This window comes from Mytilus trossulus, chromosome 1 (assembly GCF_036588685.1).
Source record: "Mytilus trossulus isolate FHL-02 chromosome 1, PNRI_Mtr1.1.1.hap1, whole genome shotgun sequence".
NCBI classification, from domain to species: Eukaryota; Metazoa; Mollusca; class Bivalvia; order Mytilida; family Mytilidae; genus Mytilus; species Mytilus trossulus.
The window spans coordinates 36,889,147-36,913,657 of NC_086373.1; the positions used below are offsets into that span (position 1 = coordinate 36,889,147).

General features: G+C 32.1%; 1 protein-coding gene across 1 annotated transcript in view; it reads left to right on the top strand.

The window, feature by feature from the left end:
• The first annotated feature begins 114 nt into the window (after nucleotides 1-114).
• The window catches only part of LOC134723308 (pre-rRNA-processing protein TSR1 homolog), a 41,944-nt gene continuing 17,547 nt past the window's right edge, over nucleotides 115-24,511 (top strand). The window contains exons 1-8 of the mRNA XM_063586930.1: nucleotides 115-323; nucleotides 10,245-10,315; nucleotides 13,082-13,168; nucleotides 13,905-14,017; nucleotides 17,202-17,397; nucleotides 18,286-18,356; nucleotides 22,702-22,858; nucleotides 24,144-24,308. Of these exons, the coding sequence (XP_063443000.1) occupies nucleotides 212-323; nucleotides 10,245-10,315; nucleotides 13,082-13,168; nucleotides 13,905-14,017; nucleotides 17,202-17,397; nucleotides 18,286-18,356; nucleotides 22,702-22,858; nucleotides 24,144-24,308 (972 nt within the window). The 5' untranslated portion in view covers nucleotides 115-211. The remainder of the gene's footprint in view (nucleotides 324-10,244; nucleotides 10,316-13,081; nucleotides 13,169-13,904; nucleotides 14,018-17,201; nucleotides 17,398-18,285; nucleotides 18,357-22,701; nucleotides 22,859-24,143; nucleotides 24,309-24,511) is intronic.

A 24,511-nucleotide genomic window follows, 5' to 3' on the forward strand; every position in this document is an offset into this window, starting at 1 on the left:
GTCTTATCTGTCCTCGGATGTCAGATTGGACACATGCTATATCTTAGCTTGTCCTCATGAATGACGTTTTTATGAGTGACATGAATCTGTCTAGTACTATTCTTGATGTAAAGTCCCTTACAACATTAAGATGTTCTAAATTTAGTATCAATATTCCATTAGCACGTGTTCGGAGTGTTGACAGGTACTCTTATTCATGTAAAAGCTGAGAATGGCAGCAGATGCACAGCAAACCCACAGACCTGGCGTGTTTAAACAACAAAATAAAGGACATAAGCATGGCAAACATAGAAGCAAAGGTTCTTTAGAAAGAGAAACAAAAGGTAAGGACAGCTGACACTGACAGCCCATAATTTTTTTTAGCCTAGTTTTCTTTTAGATAGTTACGATCGTTATGTTAACACTTTAAGTTAACATGTATTTAAGTATTACAATAGACATACATATATACAGTATGTCTCAGGTAGTACTGATATTTATATGATATTAATCTTTTAACGACATGAATAGTAACCATTTATGAAAAGTTCTGTCTACAGACTACAATACACCTTATCGCTACAAATGTATTTGTCCGCGATTACTGGATATCACACAGGTTCCTGTAAAATTTTGACGTCATTAAACAAAATATCTGACGCCACAATGGAAAAGTGATAGTTGTATGCGTCAAAAGTTCAAGCAGATGGGTCAGCCAGGATTAGCGATAAGGTGTATACTAGACTGAATAATCTGTCTCTTGTGTGGGTACATTTGTCATTCCATATTTTCTTTTCATCATTTGGCTATTTTATATATTTTTTTGTTCTTTTGTTTCCACACTAGAGACAGATTATTCGGTCTAGGGTGTATACAACCTGTGAAATCCTCTTAATAATGTCCAACCTCTTGTACTGTCAACATCAAATATCTCAGATCTGCAGTGTCACCACAACATGTAACTGACCAATCGATGATAAGCATTTGTGTTATGTAAACAATGTTGAGGGGTGATGCAGATAAGAATCCTCTAGATTTTCCATAGACTTTAATGCAAATTAATTTAATTGATTGTTATCGTTACCAGTTAAATGTATTAATTTTACTCTTTTATTATTGTTAAAAACACTATATTATATCTCCATTTTGATTTTTAACATACATTTTGTACAATAACCTCTGGTTAAAAAATAATCTGCAATATAAATAATCAGTAATCACCTTCAAATAGATGAAAAATCTAGAGGATTCCTGTTGACATCACCCCCTGAAAAATGTAAATGCCAGGATGTCCGGATCTGAAAAATTCTCAGGGGTATTTAATGTCTGGTAACTCAATTAAGATTAACATGTTACATCATTATTTGTCTGGTAACTCAAATAAAGATTAACATGTTACATCATTATTATCAGAATAACACTTTTGTTAACAGGTTAAGACCCAATAACACTTGAAATTTTAATACTACATGTAGCATATAAAATATAATTTAATGATGACTTTTAAACATCGATTATTAAAATGTAGAGTCTTATAACAACAACACTTTAGGGACTGCACTAGAAATTTATTGATCAACATGTTTCGGTGGCTAGGGCACTGTCTTCAGGATAAAAACAAAACATAAAATCATGCTGAAGTACTTTTGTTTGTAATTGATTATTAAATAATAGTTTTGTGTCTGCAATATACATGGCATATATCCACATTAAACTTAATTTTATGCCCTTTCTCAGAGTTCGTGAAAACTATTTTTTGACCTGTCAGTCATCATGTTCATGGACTGACAAAGCAAGATTATTTGTCAGTCCTACAAAATTTTAGTTACTAAGTCCTAAAAAATCTGTCAATTTTATCCTGAATTAAAAATAATAACATATTTTATCGAAAAATAATTTATTATTATTGGTTTTATTTTTCACAGCCAGGGACAAATTTCAGTGAATCCAAGGACATGCAGTTATGTTCTTATTTAAAGTCATCTTCACTATCCATTTCATCATCTGAATCACTTTCTCAGTATTTGTTATCTCCATTGAAGGGTTCAATCACCGATTGATTGCTTGGGATGGCTACATGAACAAAGGAGTAGGTTTGATAACACCCTTAAATGGCCCTTTTTTTTGCCTTAAATTGAAAATTAGGATTTATTGGCCAATATCACAAGGAGTCATTGCTAATACATTTACTAGATGGAAAATAAGCCTTTTTGTTGAAAATTTACACTCCTGCGTTCTACTGATGACGTCACAAACAGTACTCATTTTCATTTTCGAAGAAAAATCTATGAAAATTGGCAAATCTCTTATTTTGACCTATTTTGGATGTAAAACTCAACGCTGCAGAATGAAACTTTGATTTAAAAAGTTCTATTTTACTTTCTCACACATCTTTTATACAACTTAAAACATATTTATTTTGCTATAATATTCAATTTTATAATTGGGGCCAAATAAGGCCCTTACCGAAATTACTTCTTTAGCAGGCCACTTGTAGATCATCACTTTTAGGGTTTCAGTTTGTTTATAATAGGAAACCAGTACTGGAAATTAGCAGCAGGTACATCGGTACAACTAATTACCGATAAAAAAGCATGGCAACAGACATTTTTACATTGGTCATCAGCACTAGCCTTAAAAATACTGGGGCGAGCCTCATTTTGAACGATAGGACCAACTATTTTCGTGAACTCTGCCCTTCTTAGGGTATTATGTTTTCAGTCTGTGTCTCTGTGCTTCCTTTCATTTGTCTGTCTGTCTGTTCATCCATCTGCCTAGCATCAGGTTTAAGATTTTGATCAAGGTAGTTTTTGGGTAAAAATTGCATGAAATGCAATCAAAACCCTATGGTACTGACTGGATATCTACGTCTTCTAAGGGTTATCACTACCTTTTTGATACACAAATATAGTGCATTTATCATAACCTTTTATACATTCTATACAATACATGAACATTTTTTTTAATATATATGCTGTAGGTCTTCCAGCCACAAAATATATTACACCTGTCAACTTGTCAAGAAAATTACATAATTATTGCAAGGTGTATCTGCTCTACAGATATAACATGTATAAATAATGTCATTGTTAAAGTCAACTTTAAAAATTGGAGTTATCTCCCATTGTCCAGAAATTGACCAGAATGTTAGTTGATTATCACCAAAGCTTTATACAATGTAATGTTAAATTTTATTTCCAACTGAAAAATTAACACAATCTTTACTTTTCAGTGCTTATAAGCACTCTCAGTTTGATTGATAAAGTCGACCTGTCTGCCTGTCTGTCCTAAACATGTATTATAAGCTTTAATTAATTTCAAAAGTACATGTAAATTTATATTTCTTTAAAAATTGCTTATTAAATTTTTTCTTTCTTATTGAGGCAAATATGTAACAAAAATTAAATCAAATCTATCATGATGAATAAATTTGTTGTGATTATGAGTCATACAAAAAAGAAAATATCCCTATCTATTTTTTTTAATTTGATATTGTGTTATTATGTATAACTGGTTTATCACAATTTAAACCATTGTGGTGATGTCAGCCCATTCATTTACCGTGGATTCTTTTTCTAGAATCAACGCTTCCTTAATTCGTCGCTGAAATGGACTCACCTTTTGTCATTCTTTTTGTTTCCTTTGTGTACCTAATTACATTAAGGTTGAATTGGCCAATTTTGCTGATTTCTGTTCAGTAATGGAATTATTTTAAAAACTTACCTTTAATTTTTGTAATTTATATATGCCTGCACTCGGAGTCGAACCTGTCCATGAATTCTCTTCATTGTCACTTACATCAACACATCGACGAAACCTCTCGGCTACCAATTGGTTACGATTCAATTGTCTAATTCATATATATAAATTGAATATTTGATATACATCGGTACAACGGACACACGTAGATTGTACCTTTATATATACAATAATAGGCAATCATATAGTATGAGTTGGTAGCCGCGAGGTTTCATGGAAATGCTCAATGAGTTAGAACTTGTCGGCTTAGGTTCGAATCCTGTTTTTGTTTTTGTCCCTGTTCTCGACTTTTCCTGGTTTGTTCCTTGTTTATTAAGTGATTTTGGATATTTTGTTTAATAAAAGCGAGTTTGGTCGTTTATTGTTGGATAATTGTTAGCTATTCTACATGTTTAAAACGGAAATGTTAACATTATAGGTGTCTATTTTTGTTTTATAAATCAATATAGTATTATTACATTTGTTTATTCACAAATTCCAATGCTAGAAAATCGTGATGTAGGTAATGAGACTTCTTAGAAATTACGGACACATGCTTTATATATATGCCATATATATGTTTTTTGTCAAGTTGTTGTCCCAGGCTTTGACCCATTCCCCAATTTTATTAGAAATAAGATCAAATAAATTATTTTGTCAAAACATATAATGTTCAGATGCCTGATAAATGAAAATCTTTAAGGGCAGACGTTATGTGTACAAAATGTATTTGTATTGTTTTAACCATAATGATTTAAATGTAATATATGATATATTATAATGCATCGTTTGTCACGATAACAGGGTTATTTAAACTCACTAACAATACCTTCTAATTAAGAATAGGCTTTAATTTTGAAAAGACATTATCACAATAGTTTAAGTTATAGATACAATGGATAAGCGTTGATTCATGAAAAACAAACCATTCGCCCTGCGGGCTCATGGTTTCTTTTTCAAGAATCAACGCTTATCCATTGTATCTATATCACATAATAGTAACACTTTAAAACTCACTTGTGTTGGGGTGAGTAAAATTCACAATCGATTCCCCAGGTCATTATATCCCAAATTAAAAATATTTGCATGCTTGAATGATCCTGTGTTTTTTTACATAGTACTAATAATCACAGCTGGTGTTCAGTTTGTACCATATTCAAAAGTTTCATCATGGTAGACCAACCTCACTCCACTCACTCTTTGTCAGAGAAAAAAGAAAAGATGTGCAAGTTCCAGACCTCATGGATTTCCCATTTCAGCTGGTTATGTAGTAGTGATAAAGGACCTACCTCAGCTTACTGCACGGTCTGCAGTTCCCACTTCAGTATTGTAGAGGGTGGGAGGAATGATGTTACCCAACATATGTTTTCTTCTACTCACAAAGAGCAAAGCCAGATCAGAAACAAGACTATGCAATCAGTCTCCAAGATTAAAGCTAAAGAAGATGATGACAGTGTCTCCAAAGAAGAAAACAAAATTATCAAAGCAAAAGACAAAGCTGGCAAAATAGAAAACGCAGTTTTAAAATCAGAAGAAGAAGTTAGTAAAAAATAAAATAAAATAACTAAAGCAGAAGAAGCGTTTAATAAGTTTGTTGAAGAAAATAATGTGGATTCATTGGCAGCTGAACACTTAGCCAGATTGTGTAGGATAATGTTTCCTGATTCACAGATAGCTCAAAAGTTCTCCATTGAATATAATTACTTACTGAGTGAATGACTATAAATGTTAGATGCTGAAAGACACATGCTCTGTCTACCAAAATATTATTAGACAACTGCTTCGTATGGATATTAGTGCTTCAGAAAGACATGTTCCAAATCTACCAAAACATTCTAAATACTAGTGCGTTTCCAGATGCTTCTTTCACATGTTGTATAAAAACATTAATGAAAAAATGTGCGATATACGGCTCTTAATGCTGTCAACGATACCCAGTAAAAAACATGTTCTGTACCAATGTCTATAGCTAGCAGAGATATTCCTCGTATCTAAAACATGCTTGGTTTTCCCGTTTGAATGGTTTTACACTAGTAATTTTGGGGCCCTTTATAGCTTGTTGTTCGGTGTGAGCCAAGGCTCCGTGTTGAAGGCCGTACTTTAACCTATAATGGTTTAATTTTTAAATTGTTATTTGGATGGAGAGTTGTCACATTGGCACTCACACCACATCTTCCTATATCTATTGACATGGAAAATTGTGCTTTTATCTGTTTATCATGTAGATGATTGTTTGTTTTACTGTAAATATTTTACCACTGTTTGGATTGAATAAGAATTAGCAAATATTAGGTTTCTCTTTATACAGCCATTCATTTGTAATCCCCTCCCAACAAAGTCTAAAGGGTGTCTGTCTGTCTGTCGATCTGTTTATCCTACAGTTAGGCAAAGCAGTTTTCCACACTTTTTTTCATGTTTAAATTTTGAAGATATTGATTAGATATTTGATATTATGTTTTATCTTGACAAGTTCAAAATTTGGTCAGGTCTAATGATTTTGTACAGAGTATTGGTCTTACAAAATTCACTCAAATAATTATTTTTTCGCATTTTATTTCGTCATGCTTGAAGATATTTATTTGAAAATTAGTACATGTATATTGATTTATCATGACAAGTTACAGATTAAATTTTAATTTGGTCCGGTCTGATGATTTTGTGCAGTTTTATGGTCCTTGGAATTCTAAATTCATTGAATAATTGAAAATATCTGAAAAAAAGTATGCATCTGGCTGATTTCTAATCAGTCTTTTCCAAGTTATGTGGCTGTTTCAGCTGTCTCCTGGGAGTAAGCTGCATCTTGAGTGTTGGTACCCTATGTTCTATCCAAAATGTTCAATTTGAAGACTAATGTAACTTGGTCATCTGTATTTATTGTTTCTCCACTAAGATTGGGCATTTTAGGAGTAATACTTTTTTAAAACGTCTTCTCAGAGTCAGACGATGTGTGCAGGTTGTTATGTCTTTCTGAGAAAGAACAAAATCTGTAACCAGGTGAACATGGTGATCAAGGGCATTGAATGAAAAAATTGGGAACAAAGCAGCAGGATTCATATTCATATCGCATCAACATGTTCCTTCTAATATGCATGTACTGTCAAAATGCATCTTATGAACCTAACTCTAAAACAAAACATTGTGCCTGGCATTGATATCAATTATCAGTTGACATAAATTCTAATATCTAGGATTAGTTTTCATTTTCACATGAGTTTCCAGCTAGCAAAAATGAAAATATCATATGTGACCAATAGATAGATTATATCCCACAGAACAAATTTTAATAGCCTAGGGTATGATTTTTTTAAACAATCTGTCAGTCCTGTTCTTTTCATTGAAACCGCTCTGAAACCACACCAGAATTTCATGACATTTTGAAGATTATAAGGATGTGCATATATATATCTATAGAAATGTATGATTCAATTTTATTTCTAGGAGTTATGCCTCTTAGAATTTTGGCTCTAATATATACTACTGCAACAGTTTGTCATCTCAACTACTCTGAATCAACACAGCGTTGTTTTTTATGAGTCCCCTACCTACAAAGTGTTGAACATGTTGAACTTACAAATTTAACCTAAATTTCTACTACAACAGTTTGTCATCACAAGTCCTATGAAATCCAGCATCAGAATTTCATGGTGCCTTATAATTAATATATAAGAACATAATATATAGGTGTGCATATCCACAAGAACAACAGTAGGCACTAAACACAACATAAAAGACCAAAGACTGAGTAACACAAACCCGTACCATAAACTATAAACAAAAAGGTTTATTTCACTAATTGAGAAATCAGGTATGTTGTCCATTAAAATGAAATATACAACCACTAGTACACACCATTTCTGAATTTATTTTCAATGAACAGATGCAGAATTAAAAATTTTAACTTGTGAAAAAATACATTGTCCATAAATAAGGGGTGGGTGGGGGGCAATATCAATTCAATTCTTTATTACTTTGAGCAAATGATGCTCATCAGTACAAATATAATATATATGCAAATACAATATATCATAAATAAATACATAAAAAATATATAACTGATAAATGAATACATCCGAGAAGAATAATAATCTGTAGTAAGTATTGGTAACTTATGACATGTCTGTTCTACGTTTAAATGCATGGAAAAGAAATTTACAAAGGTTACATATGTCTTTTACATTTTCTGTGCTCAACAACTGTATAAGCTTAAATGACTATAAAAAAGAAGATGTGGTATGATTGCCAATGAGACAACTATCCGCAAAAGACCAAAATGACACAGACATTAACAACTATAGCTAACCGTACGGCCTTCAACAATGAGCAAAGCCCATACCGCATAGTCAGCTATAAAAGGCCCCTATAAGACAATGTAATACAATTTAATACCTTTTTGTGTTAACCTGTTTTGGTCCTTTTCAAGGTGCTGTTAACTGTTTGCAACCCACTTTGTTAACTGTTTTTAGCATTTTTTGTTAACTGTTTTTGCAGACATCGAGGTGTTGTTAACATGTTAAAGGACCCCCTCTTGCCCCCCCCCCCCCCCCCCCCCCCCCCCCCCCCCCAAATAAGGCTGTTAGTTTTCTCATTTGAATTGTTTTACATTGTCATTTCAGGGCCTTTAACAACTGACTATGTGAAATGGGCTTTGCTCAATGTTGAAGGCTGTACAGTGACCTATAGTTGTTTATTTCTGTGTCATTTGGTCTCTTGTGGATAGTTGTCTCATTGGCAATCATTTCAAATCTTCTTTTTTATATTTCCCATGGCAGTGTAGCCAAACATTTACATATAACAGCATTCCCCATGTAATTGGAAGAAGTATCTGTCTTAAAGTGAAGCCAGTTGTAATGGTATGGGATAACAGTTCATGTGTCTTTTAAAGGTTACATCAAATTGTACACAGTCTGACAATACTTAATAAATATTAAGTTTCATAATGCAAAATAGCAAAACCTTATCCATTCTTTTATTTAACAGACTTTGGCGTAATGATATCAACGAAAAAGTTTAATTCTATGACATACAGGTACACATTTTTGTCGAGCCTTCGACTTTAGTTGAAAAAGCGAGACTAAGCGATCCTACTTTCCGTCGGCGTTGGCGTCGTCGTCGGCGGCGGCGTCCACAAATATTCACTCTGTGGTTAAAGTTTTTGAAATTTTAATAACTTTCTTAAACTGTACTGGATTTCTACCAAACTTGGACAGAAGCTTGTTTATGATTATTAGATAGTATCCAGAAGTAAATTTTGTGAAAATAAAATTCCATTTTTTCCGTATTTTACTTATAAATGGACTTAGTTTTTTCTGCGGGGAAACATTATATTCAGTCTGTGGTTTAAGTTTTTAAAATTTTAATAACTTTCTCAAACTATCCTGGGTTTGTACCAAACTTAGGCAGAAGCTTATTTATGATCATAAGATAGTATCCAGAAGTAAATTTTGTAAAAAAATAAATCCATTTTTTCCGTATTTTATTTTTAAATGGACTTAGTTTTTCTGCGGGAAACATTACATTCACTCTGTGGTTAAAATTTTTAAAATTTTATAAACTTTCTTTAACTATCCTGGGTTTGTACCAAACTTGGACAGAATCTTATTGATGATCATAAGATAGTATCAAGAAGTAAATTTTGTAAAAAAATTAATCCGTTTTTTCCGTATTTTACTTTTAAATGGACTTAGTTTTTCTTCCAGTTAACATTACATACAGTCTGCAGTTAAAAGTTTCCAAAACATTTAGTAGATTCATTAACTATCCTAGATTTTTACCAAACTTGGACAGAAGCTTCTTACAATCATAAGATAGTATCAAGAGGAATATTTTTATTGATTTTTTTCCTCATTTTTTTTTAGCCTGCAATTTACAGCAAAAGTAGGCGAGACACTGGGTTCCGCGGAACCCTTACAAATTTTATTTAAAATTCTCGTTCAAGTTGACTTCCATACTTACTTTTACTTTCTAGTTACAGTGACCGTGGTAACACTTTTTATGTAGTACTGAATATGTACCTCTGACAGTGTAATTATTATGCCCCACCTATGATAGTAGAGGGGCATTATGTTTTTTGGTCTGTCGGTCTGTTCATCTGTCCATTCATTCATTCATTCATTCGTTTGTCCATCCATTTGTCCCACTTCATGTTAAAGTTTTTGGTATAGGTAGTTTTTGATGAATCGGAAGTCCAATCAACTTTAAACTTAGTACACATGTTCCTTATGATATGATCTTTGTAATTGAAATGCCGAATTAGATTTTTGGCCCCAATTTCAAGGTCCACTAAACATAGAAAAAGATATTTTGATTGGGGCATCCATGTACTATGGACACATTCTTGTTTGTTATGTTATTATCCTGATGAGGTGCATTTAAATCTTATTAAATTACTGAAGCAATCTCTGAAATTTTGTGTTAAAACTATGATAACAGTCTGATAACCTTGCAGAGCTGAGGAATCTACTTTTGGTACTCTATAGTATTAAAGATTTAACATGTGAATATAGTGTTTATTAATTAATTACTTGTAGGAAAAGTCAATGTTAAAGTGCTTACAAAGAAGAAGAAAAGTTCCCTGAACAGAGCAGACAGAAGGCACCAGGTAAAAATAATGTTATATTTTATATTTATAATGATATTTTTTTGGAAAGATTATTGTGTAACAAAAAGGCAAAGTTTGTATACAAAGATCTTGTTGACAGAAATGTGCAACTGCCAACAGAAAAGTTCTTACAATGGGAGGAATCACTAGGTATTGAAATTGCAGATTGGTCAGAATATTATGTTATTTTAAGAAAATCATGTAAAGACACTTATTTAAGAACTTTTCAATATAAATTTTTACATAGAATAATTGCAACTAACACTTTCTTATATAAAGTTAAACTTAAAGATTCAAAGCTTTGTACTTTTTGTAAGGTTTCTGATGAAACCATGGAGCATTTATTCTATGAATGTCCAATAACACATTTTATATGGCAAACTTTTTCACAAAAACTGAAAAGATATTTTGTGAACTTTAACATTATCTAAGAAGCACATTTTTCTTGGTCTTCAAAATGAGAGTTTACTGTTGAATTTGATTATTATTATTGCAAAGAACTATATATACAAATGTAAATTGTATGAAAAGAAACCAAGTATTATAGGGTTATTAGCAAAAATAAGAAAATATCAGGAAAATGAACATTATATAGCAAAGAAAAATGGTACCACACCTTATTTTCAAAAATTCTGGGCCCCATTAGATTACATTTTTACTGATTAGTCACCATTACTTTTGATTCAAATCATATAAAATAAAAAATGAAACTTACAGTTCTAAAATTTTCGTCGTATATTGCTATCACGTTGGCGTCGTCGTTGTCGTCGTTGTCGTCGTCGTTGTCGTCTTCGTCGTCCGAAAAACTTTTAGTTTTCGCACTCTAACTTTAGTAAAAGTAAATAGAAATCTATAAAATTTTATCACAAGGTTTATGACCACAAAAGGAAGGTTGGTATTGATTTTGGGAGTTTTGGTCCCAACATTTTAGGAATTAGGGGCCAAAAAGGGCCCAAATAAGCATTTTCTTGGTTTTCGCACTATAACTTTAGCTTAAGTTAATAGAAATCTATGAAATTTGACACAAGGTTTATGACCACAAAAGAAAGGTTGGGATTGATTTTGGGAGTTTTGGTTTCAATAGTTTAGGAATTAGGGGCCACAAAAGGGCCCAAATAAGCATTATTCTTGGTTTTCGCACAATAACTTTAGTTTAAGTAAATAGAAATCTATGAAATTTAAACACAAGGTTTATGACCATAAAAGGAAGGTTGGTAATGATTTTGGGAGTTTTGGTCCCAACAGTTTAGGAATAAGGGGCCCAAAGGGTCCAAAATTAAACTTTGTTTGATTTCATCAAAATTGAATAATTAGGGTTTTTTGATATGCCGAATCTAACTGTGTATGTAGATGTTTAACTTTTGGTCCCGTTTTCAAATTGGTCTACATTAAGGTCCAAAGGGTCCAAAATTAAACTTCGTTTGATTTTGACAAAAAATTAATCGGTTGGGTTCTTTGATATGCTGAATCTAAAAATGTACTTAGATTCTTGATTATCGGCCCAGTTTTCAAGTTGGTTCAAATCGGGGTCCAAAATTAAACTTTGTTTGATTTCATCAAAAATTGAATAAATGGGGTTCTTTGATATGCCAAATCTAACTGTGTATGTAGATTCCTCATTTTTGGTCTTGTTTTCAAATTGGTCTACATTAAAGTCCAAAGGGTCCAAAATTAAACTTAGTTTGATTTTAACAAAAATTGAAATCTTAGGGTTCTTTGATATGCTGAATCCAAACATGTACTTAGATTTTTGATTCTGGGCCCAGTTTTCAAGCTGGTCCAAATCAGGATCTAAAATTATTATATTAAGTTTTGTGCAATAGCAAGTCTTTTCAATTGCACAGTATTGCGCAATGGCAAGAAATATCTTATTGCAAAATATTGTGAAATAGCAATTTTGTTTTTAATTGGAGTTATCTTTCTTTGTCCAGAATAGTAAGCAAGAAATATCTAATTGTAAGAATTTTTTTTATTTGGAGTTATCTTTCTTTGTCCAGAATCAACTTAAATCTTTGTTATATATACAATATACAATGTATATTCACTTTTTACTACCAACTGATAAATTAAAATAATCTTTACCATTCAGTGATAACAAGCAGTTTTTTTACATCTTAATATTTTATGATGTATTTAAATGAGTAGTAATTGTTGCAAACTCCATTAGAAATTTTAATTGAGATTAGTTTTGGAATAAGGGAAAGGGGGATGTGATTAAAAAAATTGGGTTCAATTTTCTCATTTGAAATTTCATAAATAAAAAGAAAATTTCTTCAAACATTTTTTTTGAGAGGAATAATATTCAACAGCATAGTGAATTGCTCTAAGAGAAACCTATGCTGTGTCAACTATTTAATCACAATCCAAATTTAGAGCTGAATCCAGCTTGAATATTGTGTCCATACTTGCCCCAACCGTTCAGGGTTCAACCTCTGCGGTCGTATAAAGCTACGCCCTGCGGAGCATCTGGTTTGTTGTATATATATATATCAAACCTCTTAACACCATAGTCAGGTGGTGATGTAAAGGGATTGTAAAAGCCTGACTACTGAAAAAAAAAATAAAAAAAAATAAAAAAATATTGTTATAGGAAATAAAATAAATGAGAACATTTTAAAAGATAAAGAACCTTTTAGATGTTATATATTCAATTTCATCTGGTAAAGATAAACTTTAGAAAGCTGATAAAGATATTGGGTCTGAAACACTTGAATATAAAAAACACATAATATGTTTTTTATAATTTTATTAAATTTGATTCATCAGGCTTCACAGATTAGAAAACAGAAGAGGGATGAAGTTTTGGCGAAGAAAAGAGGCAGAGGAGGGCAAGGAGCTCCTCCTCATTTTGTAGTAAGTAAACATATAACAATGTGATATTGAGCAAAAGACCTCAAACCAAAATATAGCAGCCAAACAGATGAACAGTTTAAGGTTAAAATACATAAACAAACAAATAATGATTGCCTGGAATATTTCTTTAGCTGTATGAGATCCAAAAAACACCCATAGAAAATATAAAAAATTTATCATGTTTATTAATATTTACAAAAATGTTGAATACAGCTTTTGTGCAACAAAGAATAAAGTCTTTGAATGATATAAAAACTTGTTCAAGGTACACATTTTTAATTTTAATGCAAAATTAGAGATTTTCCCCCATTTTCACAGTCCCCTGAACATAGAAAATGATACTGGGGACACAATTTTGTTATGATTTCATTCATTACACTTATTGCTCAGTGATTTTATGTACTGATTTAGAAATTGGTTAACACTCGGTATTTTTATGCCCCCACCTACGATAGTAGAGGGGCATTATGTTTTCTGGTCTGTTCGTCTGTCTGTTCGTTCATTCGTCCATCTGTCTGTTTGAAACTTAGTACACATGTTCCCTATGATATGATCTTTCTAATTTTAATGCCAAATTAAGAGATTTTACCCCAATTTCACGGTCTGAACATAGAAAATGATAGTGTGAGTGGGGCATCCATGTACTTGGGACAAATTCTTGTATAATTGGTACATTGGTTATTTCAGAATAAATATATGTATATCTGTTGAATTAGATATGAATTTTTATTTACAGGTTATTTTGAAATTACACAAAGATGTGGATATAAGTTCAGTGTTATCTCTGTTAAAGACATGTGATGAGGAAGCTACAGTGAATCTAAATGAACAGGGAATATGTCATATTAGGTATACCATAGAAGGAATCATTCACTTATAATCATAATAAAAAGATATGCCATGTTAATAATTATAACTCTGCACTTAAGGGCATATGATACAGTTACAGGGATGGCAGTGACGTTGCTAACGTAATTTGTTATTTTCGCGACGTCAAATTGTGACATATCGGGAAAAGATGCATTTTACGACTGATTTTTATCATTCAAACTGATTTAATTTGAAAACGAGTTCATGGACCCCTATTTTTCAAAACGGAATTTTATTTCATTTTGCAGGGAGATTATGTGACCCAAATTTTATAAAACTGTAAATAGAGGATTTTTCTAAATTTTGATAAACATGCAGTAAAAAATGACATTTTTTCCTCAATTTATGAACATTTGATAAATATGAGTTATTTCTGAATAAAAAATTGCATATTTTTTTAGGATATTTATAAAAAACAGAAATTACTGATTATTTAACAACATAAAAATTGTGTTTATCTTTTATAACAAAAAAGTTATGTCATTCTTTCAAAAAGGAAATTACGGCCACAAATCTGAATTTTGAGCAAATATACAAAATTTCGACCTAATTTTACTCAAAAAGTAGCACATGAAGGTATATTTTTTATTACATATTTAAATTAATCAGGTAAAAAATAGCATATATGCAAATTTTCATGAACTTGTAAATACAGGATCAAAACTGTATTGTATGCCCTTAAACTGAATTATAGCAGATGGGGGGATTTCTCTTGTCAGAAAATATGAAATATTAGAAATTAGTGGTAAATATGAAATTTTTACCATAACTATATTGTATACATTGTGTACAAGGCATTGATAAACAGACAATTTTTCTTTTACTGTGGATTCATTAATATTCGTTGGATACTAATTTTCGTGGATTCCATGGGTACAGGGGAACCATGAATTTTAAATATACAACGAATTGCAAAATTTCTAAAGGAATGTATGCAAAGTTTGCCAAAACCACGAAATTAAATATCCATGAATATGCAAGTTTTTCTGAAACCACGAAAAATTGGTACCCACGAAAATAAATGAATCCACAATAGATCCCATTTGAGTTTTCTATTAATTCCAGGCATGATTGTAGCCTGTGTATAATTTTTTGTTTCTATACAGTAAAACAATGTCATGCATTGAGCCATGATTATAAGCAGATGTTTTTTTTAATTTAAAGAGGGACTTGAATATTTAAAAACACATTTTACACTAAACAGATTTTCATCTTTGTTTTAATACAACGACAAACAAAAATTTGGGATTGTATAATTGTATGATGGTGTCTGTGTCGTCATCGTCCTAACACACCTTTGGTTTCCAGACAATAACTTTAGTTTTAATGAATGGATCTCTGGGAACTGTTTTAAGGAGGTTCAATACCACAAAACAAAGGTTGTTATTGATTTTCAGAATGATGGTCCCAACCATTTAGGAAATATTGGGTCAAAAAGGGGCCAAAAACAAGCAGTTTTCTAGTTTCAGGATAATAACTTGTGTACAAGTATTTTGATTGCTCTGTAATCATACCACAATGTTAAATACCAAAGGTAAAAACCCGGGTTTTATGAGTATTGCCCAGCCCAGTGGAAAATACTGGGAAAACCCGGGTTTTACTGGGTTTTAGTGGGTAATACTGGGCAATACTGGGTAATATAAAATACTGGTCTGAATTTTTACAGAATTCAGTGATCAAACACAAATGTTATACATTTAAGATATTAATAACCTGTTTTGTTTGTCTAGATTGGTAAAACTGTAAATATAAAAGAACAAAAAAAATACTTTTTTCAAATAAATATAACTCCTTTTAAGAATTAACAAATGAAATACATGTAAGAAAAATTACATTTAAATAATGTATATGTACTGCCACAAATTGATTAGTAATTTTTCAAATTATAATGCAGTTTGTTTATGTAATAATAATCAGCCCTTTCAATTCTATGAGTTAATGGCATAACCCCCTTAGGTTGTTTATTTAGCAATATAAATGTATAACAATTATAATTAACAATCCACTCAAACAATGCAATACAATTCATTTTTTTCAAAGTTTGGATTTTTGAAACATTGCTTGGTAATTAACAAGCTAGCTAGGTATCCTTAAATGTGCAAATCTTGTATTCTGTCTACATAGAAGAGAATGAAATTGAATTTTTCATTCTTCTAGAAATGACTGTCAATGGTTATCTGTATAAAAAGTATATATTTAGTTGTAATACTATGAAACTACACCAAGTCTTTACTATTTTGTGTTGAAATCAGCTTAAAAAATTATATTGCCCAGTAATGCCCAGTATCACCCATTTCTAGGAGTATTGCCCAGCCCGGGAATTCCCGGACGGGTAATACTTTGCCAACCCTGTAAAATGGTTAGGATTAATATTCAATTTGGGGTTTTGGTGCCAACAGTTTAGGAATTATAGGCCAAAAAGAGGCCAAAACATTTTTTTTGTAGTTTCTGGACAATTTCTTGTATGTGAGTGTATGGATCTCTCTGACATTGTACCACAAGGTGCCATATCACAAAGGGAAGTCTGGGATTGAGTTTGAGGGTAATTTCCCCAAACATGCAGGAAAAAGGGCCAAAAACAAGCATTTTTTTAGTTTCCAGACAATAACTTGTATTTAAGTGAATGGATATCTTTGAAAATAACAGAAATTGTACTACAAGGATTCATACTAGTAAGGCTTGAATTGAGTTTGATGGTAATTGCTTCAATGAGGGATTCTAAAAGGGGGGGTTTTTTTAAGGGGTTCATATATTTTCTTCCAAATTTTTCAACTTTTTGAAAAGTTTCAAGAAGAATAAGAAATCTTCAATTGCACAGTATTGTGCAATAAATTTGTAAGATATTTTAGCAGAACCTATATTATGTCAAAAAATTGATCACAATCCAAATTTCAAACAGTACTATCAAGTTTGAATATCATGTCCAAATTTGCCCCAACTGTTCAGGGTTTGACCTCTGTGGTCGTATCAGGCTGCGCTCAGCAAAGCAATTTATTGTTTTATATACATATATTTACAAGTTTATATATATAGATATCTTTACATTACAGTATTCCCCGATTTAAACAGAGGGTATCAATCTACACACCAGAATATGGTAATATGCATGCTATACTGGATGCTGTCGAGGTTGCTGAGTCCTTATTATGTCTTTATATTTCAGTATTCCCCGATTTAAACAGAGGATATCCATCTACACACCAGAGTATGGGAATATGCATGCTTTACTGGATGCCATCAAGGTTGCTGATTCCTTATTATGTTTGTTGTCAACAGATGGCGGTATAGATGATTTTGGGGATTATTGTCTGACTTGCTTATGTGCTCAAGGCATACCTGCTGTGAACTTTGGTGTCCAGGTTATTATTAATAACTGTCTTGAAAGTTGTTTCTTTAATGAATTTAAACCTCTTTTCAGTTTTGATTAGTTTTCTGGAGATATGAGACTTTATTTGATGCGATATCAAAATGGTACATAACTCAAGATAACTGAGTTTTGTTTATAAAAAATACTAATACAAATAGCCTCTTGTTTTTATTGACATTCAATATGGGATATTACTTGTCATGAAATAATCGTTTATGATGTGTCTTGGGCAAAATCTAAAGTTTATCACAAAAAATTGTATGACAATCTGATATGTTATTTGAATATCTTTATATTTTTATGTCCCATTTATGGGCATTATGTTTTCTAGTCTGCGTTCGTTCGTTAGTCGTAACATCCGTCCGTCCAGTTGCTTGTCTCCCGCTTCAGGTTAAATTTTTGCTCAAGGTAGTTTTTGATGAAGTTGAAGTCCAATCAACTTGAAACTAAGTAAACATGTTCCCTATGATATGATCTTTCTAATTTAAATGCAAAATTAGAGATTTTATCTCATTTTCACGGTCAACTGGACATAGAAAAAGATCGTGTGGATGGGCAACGGTGTACCTAGGACACATTCTTGTTTGAATTTGAAAAAAAACAAGATGTGATATGACTGCCAATGAGACAACTCTCCACAAGAGACCGCAATGATACAGATTTTAACAATTACCAGTATAGGTCACTGTACGGCCTTCAACAATGATCCATACCACAATGTCAGCTATAAAAGGCCCCAAAATGACAATGTAAAACAACTCAAACGAGAAAACTAAAGGCCTAATTTATGTATTGAAAAGGATGTACATATTTTGCACTCATGACAAAACAGTTAATTATATATACCGGTACATATAATCATTGATAATTTTAATTTCAGGGATTGAAATCGATACCACATAAAAAACTAAGTGATGTGAAGAAATCAATTCAAAAGAGGATAGATAAAAGGTAAGTAGTAGCACCTCTTTTAGTGCAAATTAGAGTTTTTACCCCTTTTTCACCGTCCACTGAACATAGAAAATGATAGTGTGGATGGGGCATCCTTGTACTAGGGACACATTCTTTTTTAACATGGTCAAACAGTCATTCTATTGGAGATATCAATTGACATTGAGATTTACAATCACAGTAAATCACTTGCTTAGTGATGAATGTTATTTGAACAAATGGAAACAGTTAATTGCATTAAATATGAGATGCTTCATTGTTTTGATCTTACAGAACAATTACAGCTAGAAAATGACTTCCTAGTTTACTATTAAAAAAAATTAGTCAATTACATAGTCACATTTTATTAGATATGAGAAAATTGGGAAACCAAACTTATTTGAATGAATGCACCCTTAAATAAAATAAGTAAAAAGAGCTTTGATATTTTAAGTTAACAGACCTTTTCCCTCTTTGGTAACTCATGACACTTGAACTCTTGATGTCATACAACAACCATTTTTGGGATACGATTGCTGTCAAGCAATCTGTAGACTTTTACCATTGACCCTATGACACACTCCCTCACGTCATTCGTTTTATTCTAAACATTCGGCAACATCTCAGATTCTTATGATTGTCTTGCTTTAAAAGGTAAAAACAAGCAAAACAATTGAACATAAACAACTTTCCTGTAATGTTTTACTCATAATCTTCATGTGTGATATTTTCCTTGACTTATATGCGTGTTTTTAACAATACGGAAAATCAGAATTAAACAGTATTTATATTTAGTGTTTTTATAAATTTAGAAACACGTCAGAGGGAATTCCCAAATTTTGATAACTTGCGAGAGTTCTCTGAAAGCCGATCGATAATTCTATTTCTGTCACAAGAACTGAAGTGGAGTATTTCTATATTTTACCGTTATGAAACTGATATTTGATACTGTACTCTCATAAAGAAATGGAGAACCATTCATCATATCATTTAAAAAACGTTCTTGTTCCAAATCGGAAGTCGCGGTTTGTTTATGTATTAATGTCCATGCGTGGTCTCACTAATTAGAGACAAAAAGAAATGTAGAGACAAAAAGCGTCGAGAAGTGACAAGAAGAATAATATTAGCAACAAGAAACTATTTAGCGACAAGAAAACATTTTTTTTATTTATATTACTTATTCGAAATAAATATTAAAAAAATATGCAAAAGAAAACAATTTCAACGACAGGAAAGTTAATTTTGATAGGGGGCGAAATGAAACTTGTAAATCTAATTCAATTGCTACATTTATTTACATGATATTTTATAAGGTATCACAGGAAGTATATTTTGTCTTTTTATTTGTTTTTAAAACCATTTTTGTACAATATATAATTAATTTGCAAAATGCATTATTTGTGCATAATTGTCCAGAAAATACATACACAAATTGTGAAATACAAATTAAGAACTGAAATCAAACAAGAGGAAAACATAATTAAAATGTGAATATTTGTCATCACTTTATTTAGTGTATTGTCTCATTTAACGATATTTATCATGTTTATGCATATAGATTGAAGATTAAAGGAAACTGATGACAATCTTGAGTTTTCAACAGGTGTTCACTATTCGGTACAATAATTTTATATTCTGGTGCGTGTAATTGATGAAGGTGTTAATGGATGTTATTGTTGCAATAAAACAAAGGACAGCACCTAGTTAATCTCATTTGTTGCTCTTAATTGTGTATTACCTTAGAGTGAAGCCACAGCTAATGTTGGTCCTATCAGGAAAAATTAATTGTACAGTTAGGAAGGAAATAATATTTCATGTTTTTGTTTTATTAAATCCTTCAAAAGGAAGGTGACAAATCTTTGTTTTTATTTTCATTTTATAGCGTTTACACTTTGCTCTTACACATGTTTAATTTCTACATCTATCAATATGATAATAAAAAGTACACAATCTCTTCATCGATTTTTTTTTATTTCTTCATCTTTCAATATAATCCTAAAAAATATTTTAATGTATGTGATAACAAAATGTATTCTTGTCGCTAAATAGCTTCTTGTTGCTTTTTGTCACTTATTATTTTTCTTTTGTCGCTTCTTGACGCTTTTTGTCGCTAATTAGTGAGACCCCACATGCGTGTAGTTTTCCTGATTTCAAGGGGTATCAGATTGAGTGATTCCCCGCTTCATTGATTAATTTGAAACTCATGGGATTTTTTCTATGTCTGTCTGCATATGGAGGGCTATTGTTGTTGCATAATTTTAAATCACATGCATAATTTAAATTAAAATAAATGTTTCATCGTAAAAATTACCTATGACACCCCTTCAGCAGAAATGGAATCTTCCGTGTTATCGTTTCGAGTTGTCTCCCTTTTCGAAGTATTCGTCAAGAAGAATTAACTCGTTAATGCCGGTAAACGTCGTATTATATTAAGAACGATCTCAATGTAAACAGAGGAGTGTGTACGGAAAGGAGTCATGCCCTCTGACCCAAAGGAACTTCAATAATTAAAGAGTAAGAAATGGGGTTCCTCCTAAACTGGTCCGCCGTTCTATATATAGCTTCGCACCGAAGGTCAGTGTAGCGATAAGTGAACACAATAGGGGTCCAGTTTAGGGTTCCTCCTAGAATTACGGTGATAAGATACGGAAGCAAGTTAACTCGTACCACGGCATTGGAACCAAAAAAGTTAACTTGTACTACTGGGAAGTAGTAACATTCAGAAAAATATATAAAAAATATGATGTTTTATGGGTTTCTGTTTGTAAACTTAATAGAAATAAAGTTGAATTACTTGAATTTTACACAGATGTTAAATGAAAACTTAGACAAAAATAAAGAATGTTTTAAAGCATTTATGTTTTAACTGATCTTTCAAACTAGAACATAGGCGGATCCAGCCCCCCCTTTTTTTGTGGAAAAAAAATGGTTGATAATAAAGGGAATCATTGAAGCATGACTGGAGCGGGCCCCCTCTTAGGTCAGTCAGCGGGCTCCCCCTTAGGAAAAGTTCTGGATCCGCCACTGTAGAACTTAATCCAGAGGAAAGTTAAAACATTGCTTTAACTGTACCTTATTAAAATTGAACATGTTGAATATGTATATATCCAATTTAAGTTAATTAAAGCTGTAATCCATGATCACAAATTGAATGCTATGTTTACAATTGTTGAAAGCCATGTGCCTTTTTTTGCAGGGAAAATGCGGACCCCCTTAAATTTCATTGTTACATTTATTTATAGACAGTAAAAATAATTTTGGCAATCATTTTGACTAACTGCTAAGATTTAATTATTCATGAAAAATTTTCTTCGGGTGAAACTGTATATACCTTAATTATCTACATCTGCCACAGTATTTTCTATCCAATATACAAGGAACATAAGCTACAAATTGGTCATTGTACTTTCAAATTATATACATTTTACAGACTTAAGAGGTATTGGGTGAAAGTAACGTATATCATGTATCATTTAACACCATTTGAATGCATTTAAATAAGTTGGTACGAGTTAGCAATGGTACGAGTTTGCATTGGTACAAGTTTTTTTTTAATGGTACGAGTTTACAATGGTACAGGATAACTATAATTCGATAAAACACAATAAGTACATGGCTCATACACTTGTAACGGGGATTGGCTATTCTTTAAGTTGAGTGACTATTCAGATTGTTACATTTTGCATGTGCAGTTGAATTAGTTTAGAGAATAATACTATCCAGCTGTACCAGGGTTACCGGCCAAAAATGCTTGAGACTCGCGCATGTTCATGCTTTTTTTGCAACAGTATTCTTGGATCTATTTCTTTCCTCTTTGATCTTTTGAATTTTGGCCAAATCTCATGCATTTGTTTAATGAAAATTTGGCAGAACTGCTATACATGTGTCAATGAAAACTATGGCAATCGTATCCCTCAGAGCATTCTGCTCTTTGATTCTTTTCTGGCAACAGCCATTTTTTATTGAGACTTCAAAATTTTTGGAACCTTTGTGATGTCCAGTAATAGTGATAAGGTGTACTTGTACTGTCAATTGGCTTTTTCTTACATATATGTGGCATCAGTTTCTTCTTACTTCACAACTACAATGATTTTACATTCAAACAAATGAAGTTTTTGTTGGATGTTTCTTGTATTTGAATTATTTGATGAACAAATTTAGATACATGTTTTATTTTTATAAAAAAAAATGGAATGTTAAAATTGAAATTTCATATATAGAGAGTAACTGTTAGAACACATGAAATTGCTTTTGGTAGATATAAATTTTCACAGCCTTCTAAAAATAAGAAATTTGATAAAAAAAAAAAAAGGAACTGATAGATATTTTGCCTAAAATATGTTTAAATCAAATGCTTTATTTATAGATTTCCTGGAGATAAGTACCATTCTATTGATAGTACACAAGATGCATTACTGATGTTACGATTAATTACCAATCAGAAGTTACGACCTATTTTCAACAGAGAATATCGTCCACATTTACTTGCAGAGGATATTCAGTTTGAGCTGCCTAATGAAGAGGTCTGTATAGGTTTCAGTGGCAGATCCAGAAATGTTCATGAGAAGGGGCCTTCTGACTGCCTAAAAGGGGGCCGGCTCTGGTCATGCTTCAGTTATTCCCTATATAGTTAACCAAATTTTCCCAGAAAAGGGGGGGGGGGCTCTAAATTGGCCTCTGGATTTTATGGAGATGATTGTGTATTTTTTGGCATGGAATAAATATTTCTTTCATACTGTATTCTTTCAAACAGTTTAAACAAAAGTCATGACAATTACTGAATTCTAGAGGTAGTTCTCTTCACATAATTTTTAGGTGTTTTAATATATTATGATATATGAATATATTCATAGTTTTCATTATTAAGTTTAGATTAATATAAAAAGGAATTGTATATGTACCTCTGTGATCCTTCCGTAAGCAATAGGGGTGTTATCAGTGTAACCTTAGACCATTCCTCTGTCTATCTTCTCGTCTGTCCCATTTTTGTTACTGCACTGTAACTCATGCAAATATTATAAAACTCATACACTACTAAGCAATTCAAGAACAAAAATTTAAAGACATAAAAAAAGTTTGGGCAATGATAAAAAAGAAGATGTGGTATGATTGCCAATGAGACAACTATCCACAAAAGACCAAAATGACACAAACATTAACAATTATAGGTCACCGTACGGCCTTCAACAATGAGCAAAGCCCATACCGCATATAGTCAGCTATTAAAGGCCCCGATAACACAATGTAAAACAATTCAAGCGAGAAAACTAACGGCCTTATTTATGTAAAAAAATGAATGAAAAACAAATATGTAACACATAAACAAATATGTAACACATAAACAAGCGACAACCACTGAATTACAGGCTCCTGACTTGGGACAGGCACATTCATAAATAATGTCGCGGGGTTAAACATGTTAGCAGGATCCCAACCCTCCCCCAACCTGGGACAGTGGTATAACAGTACAACATAAGAATGAACTATAAAAATGAGTCACTTACTGTTCTAGAGTTATGTCCCTTTATAACTTGGAAAATAGCAAATTATTGTGTGTCCCCACTCTTTAGTTTTCCTCATCCAAATTTTATGTAACTCATACACAATGATAAGATCCATACAAGCAGACAGAGTTCAAATTTGGTTTGTGAGTCATTTATTAATCAAGAGTTATACCCCTTTTGAACTTGGAAAATTGCAATGCTTCAGGGGGGGGGGGGGGGGGATATTCCTGTCCTCACTCACATTTGTCTTTCATTGATTGATTTATGAAATGTTTGTAAGAATTTGTGTGTTTTTCATTTTCAGAGTGAGGTAGGAACATTGAAAGTGAGTGGATATTTGAGATGTCAGAATCTGTCTGTAAACAGTCTAGTCCACATACCAGGCTGGGGCGACTTCCAGATGTTACAGATCGATGCTGCAAAAGATCCATACACACAGAATCAGAAAACTAGAGGAATTGCTGGTCAGGTAAGGTCATTTGTAGTAAAGATCCATACTCACAGAATCAGAAAACTAGAGGAATTGCTGGTCAGGTAAGGTCATTTGTAGTAAAGATCCATACTCACAGAATCAGAAAACTAGAGGAATTGCTGGTCAGGTAAGGTCATTTGTGGTAAAGATCCATACTCACAGAATCAGAAAACTAGAGGAATTGCTGGTCAGGTAAGGTC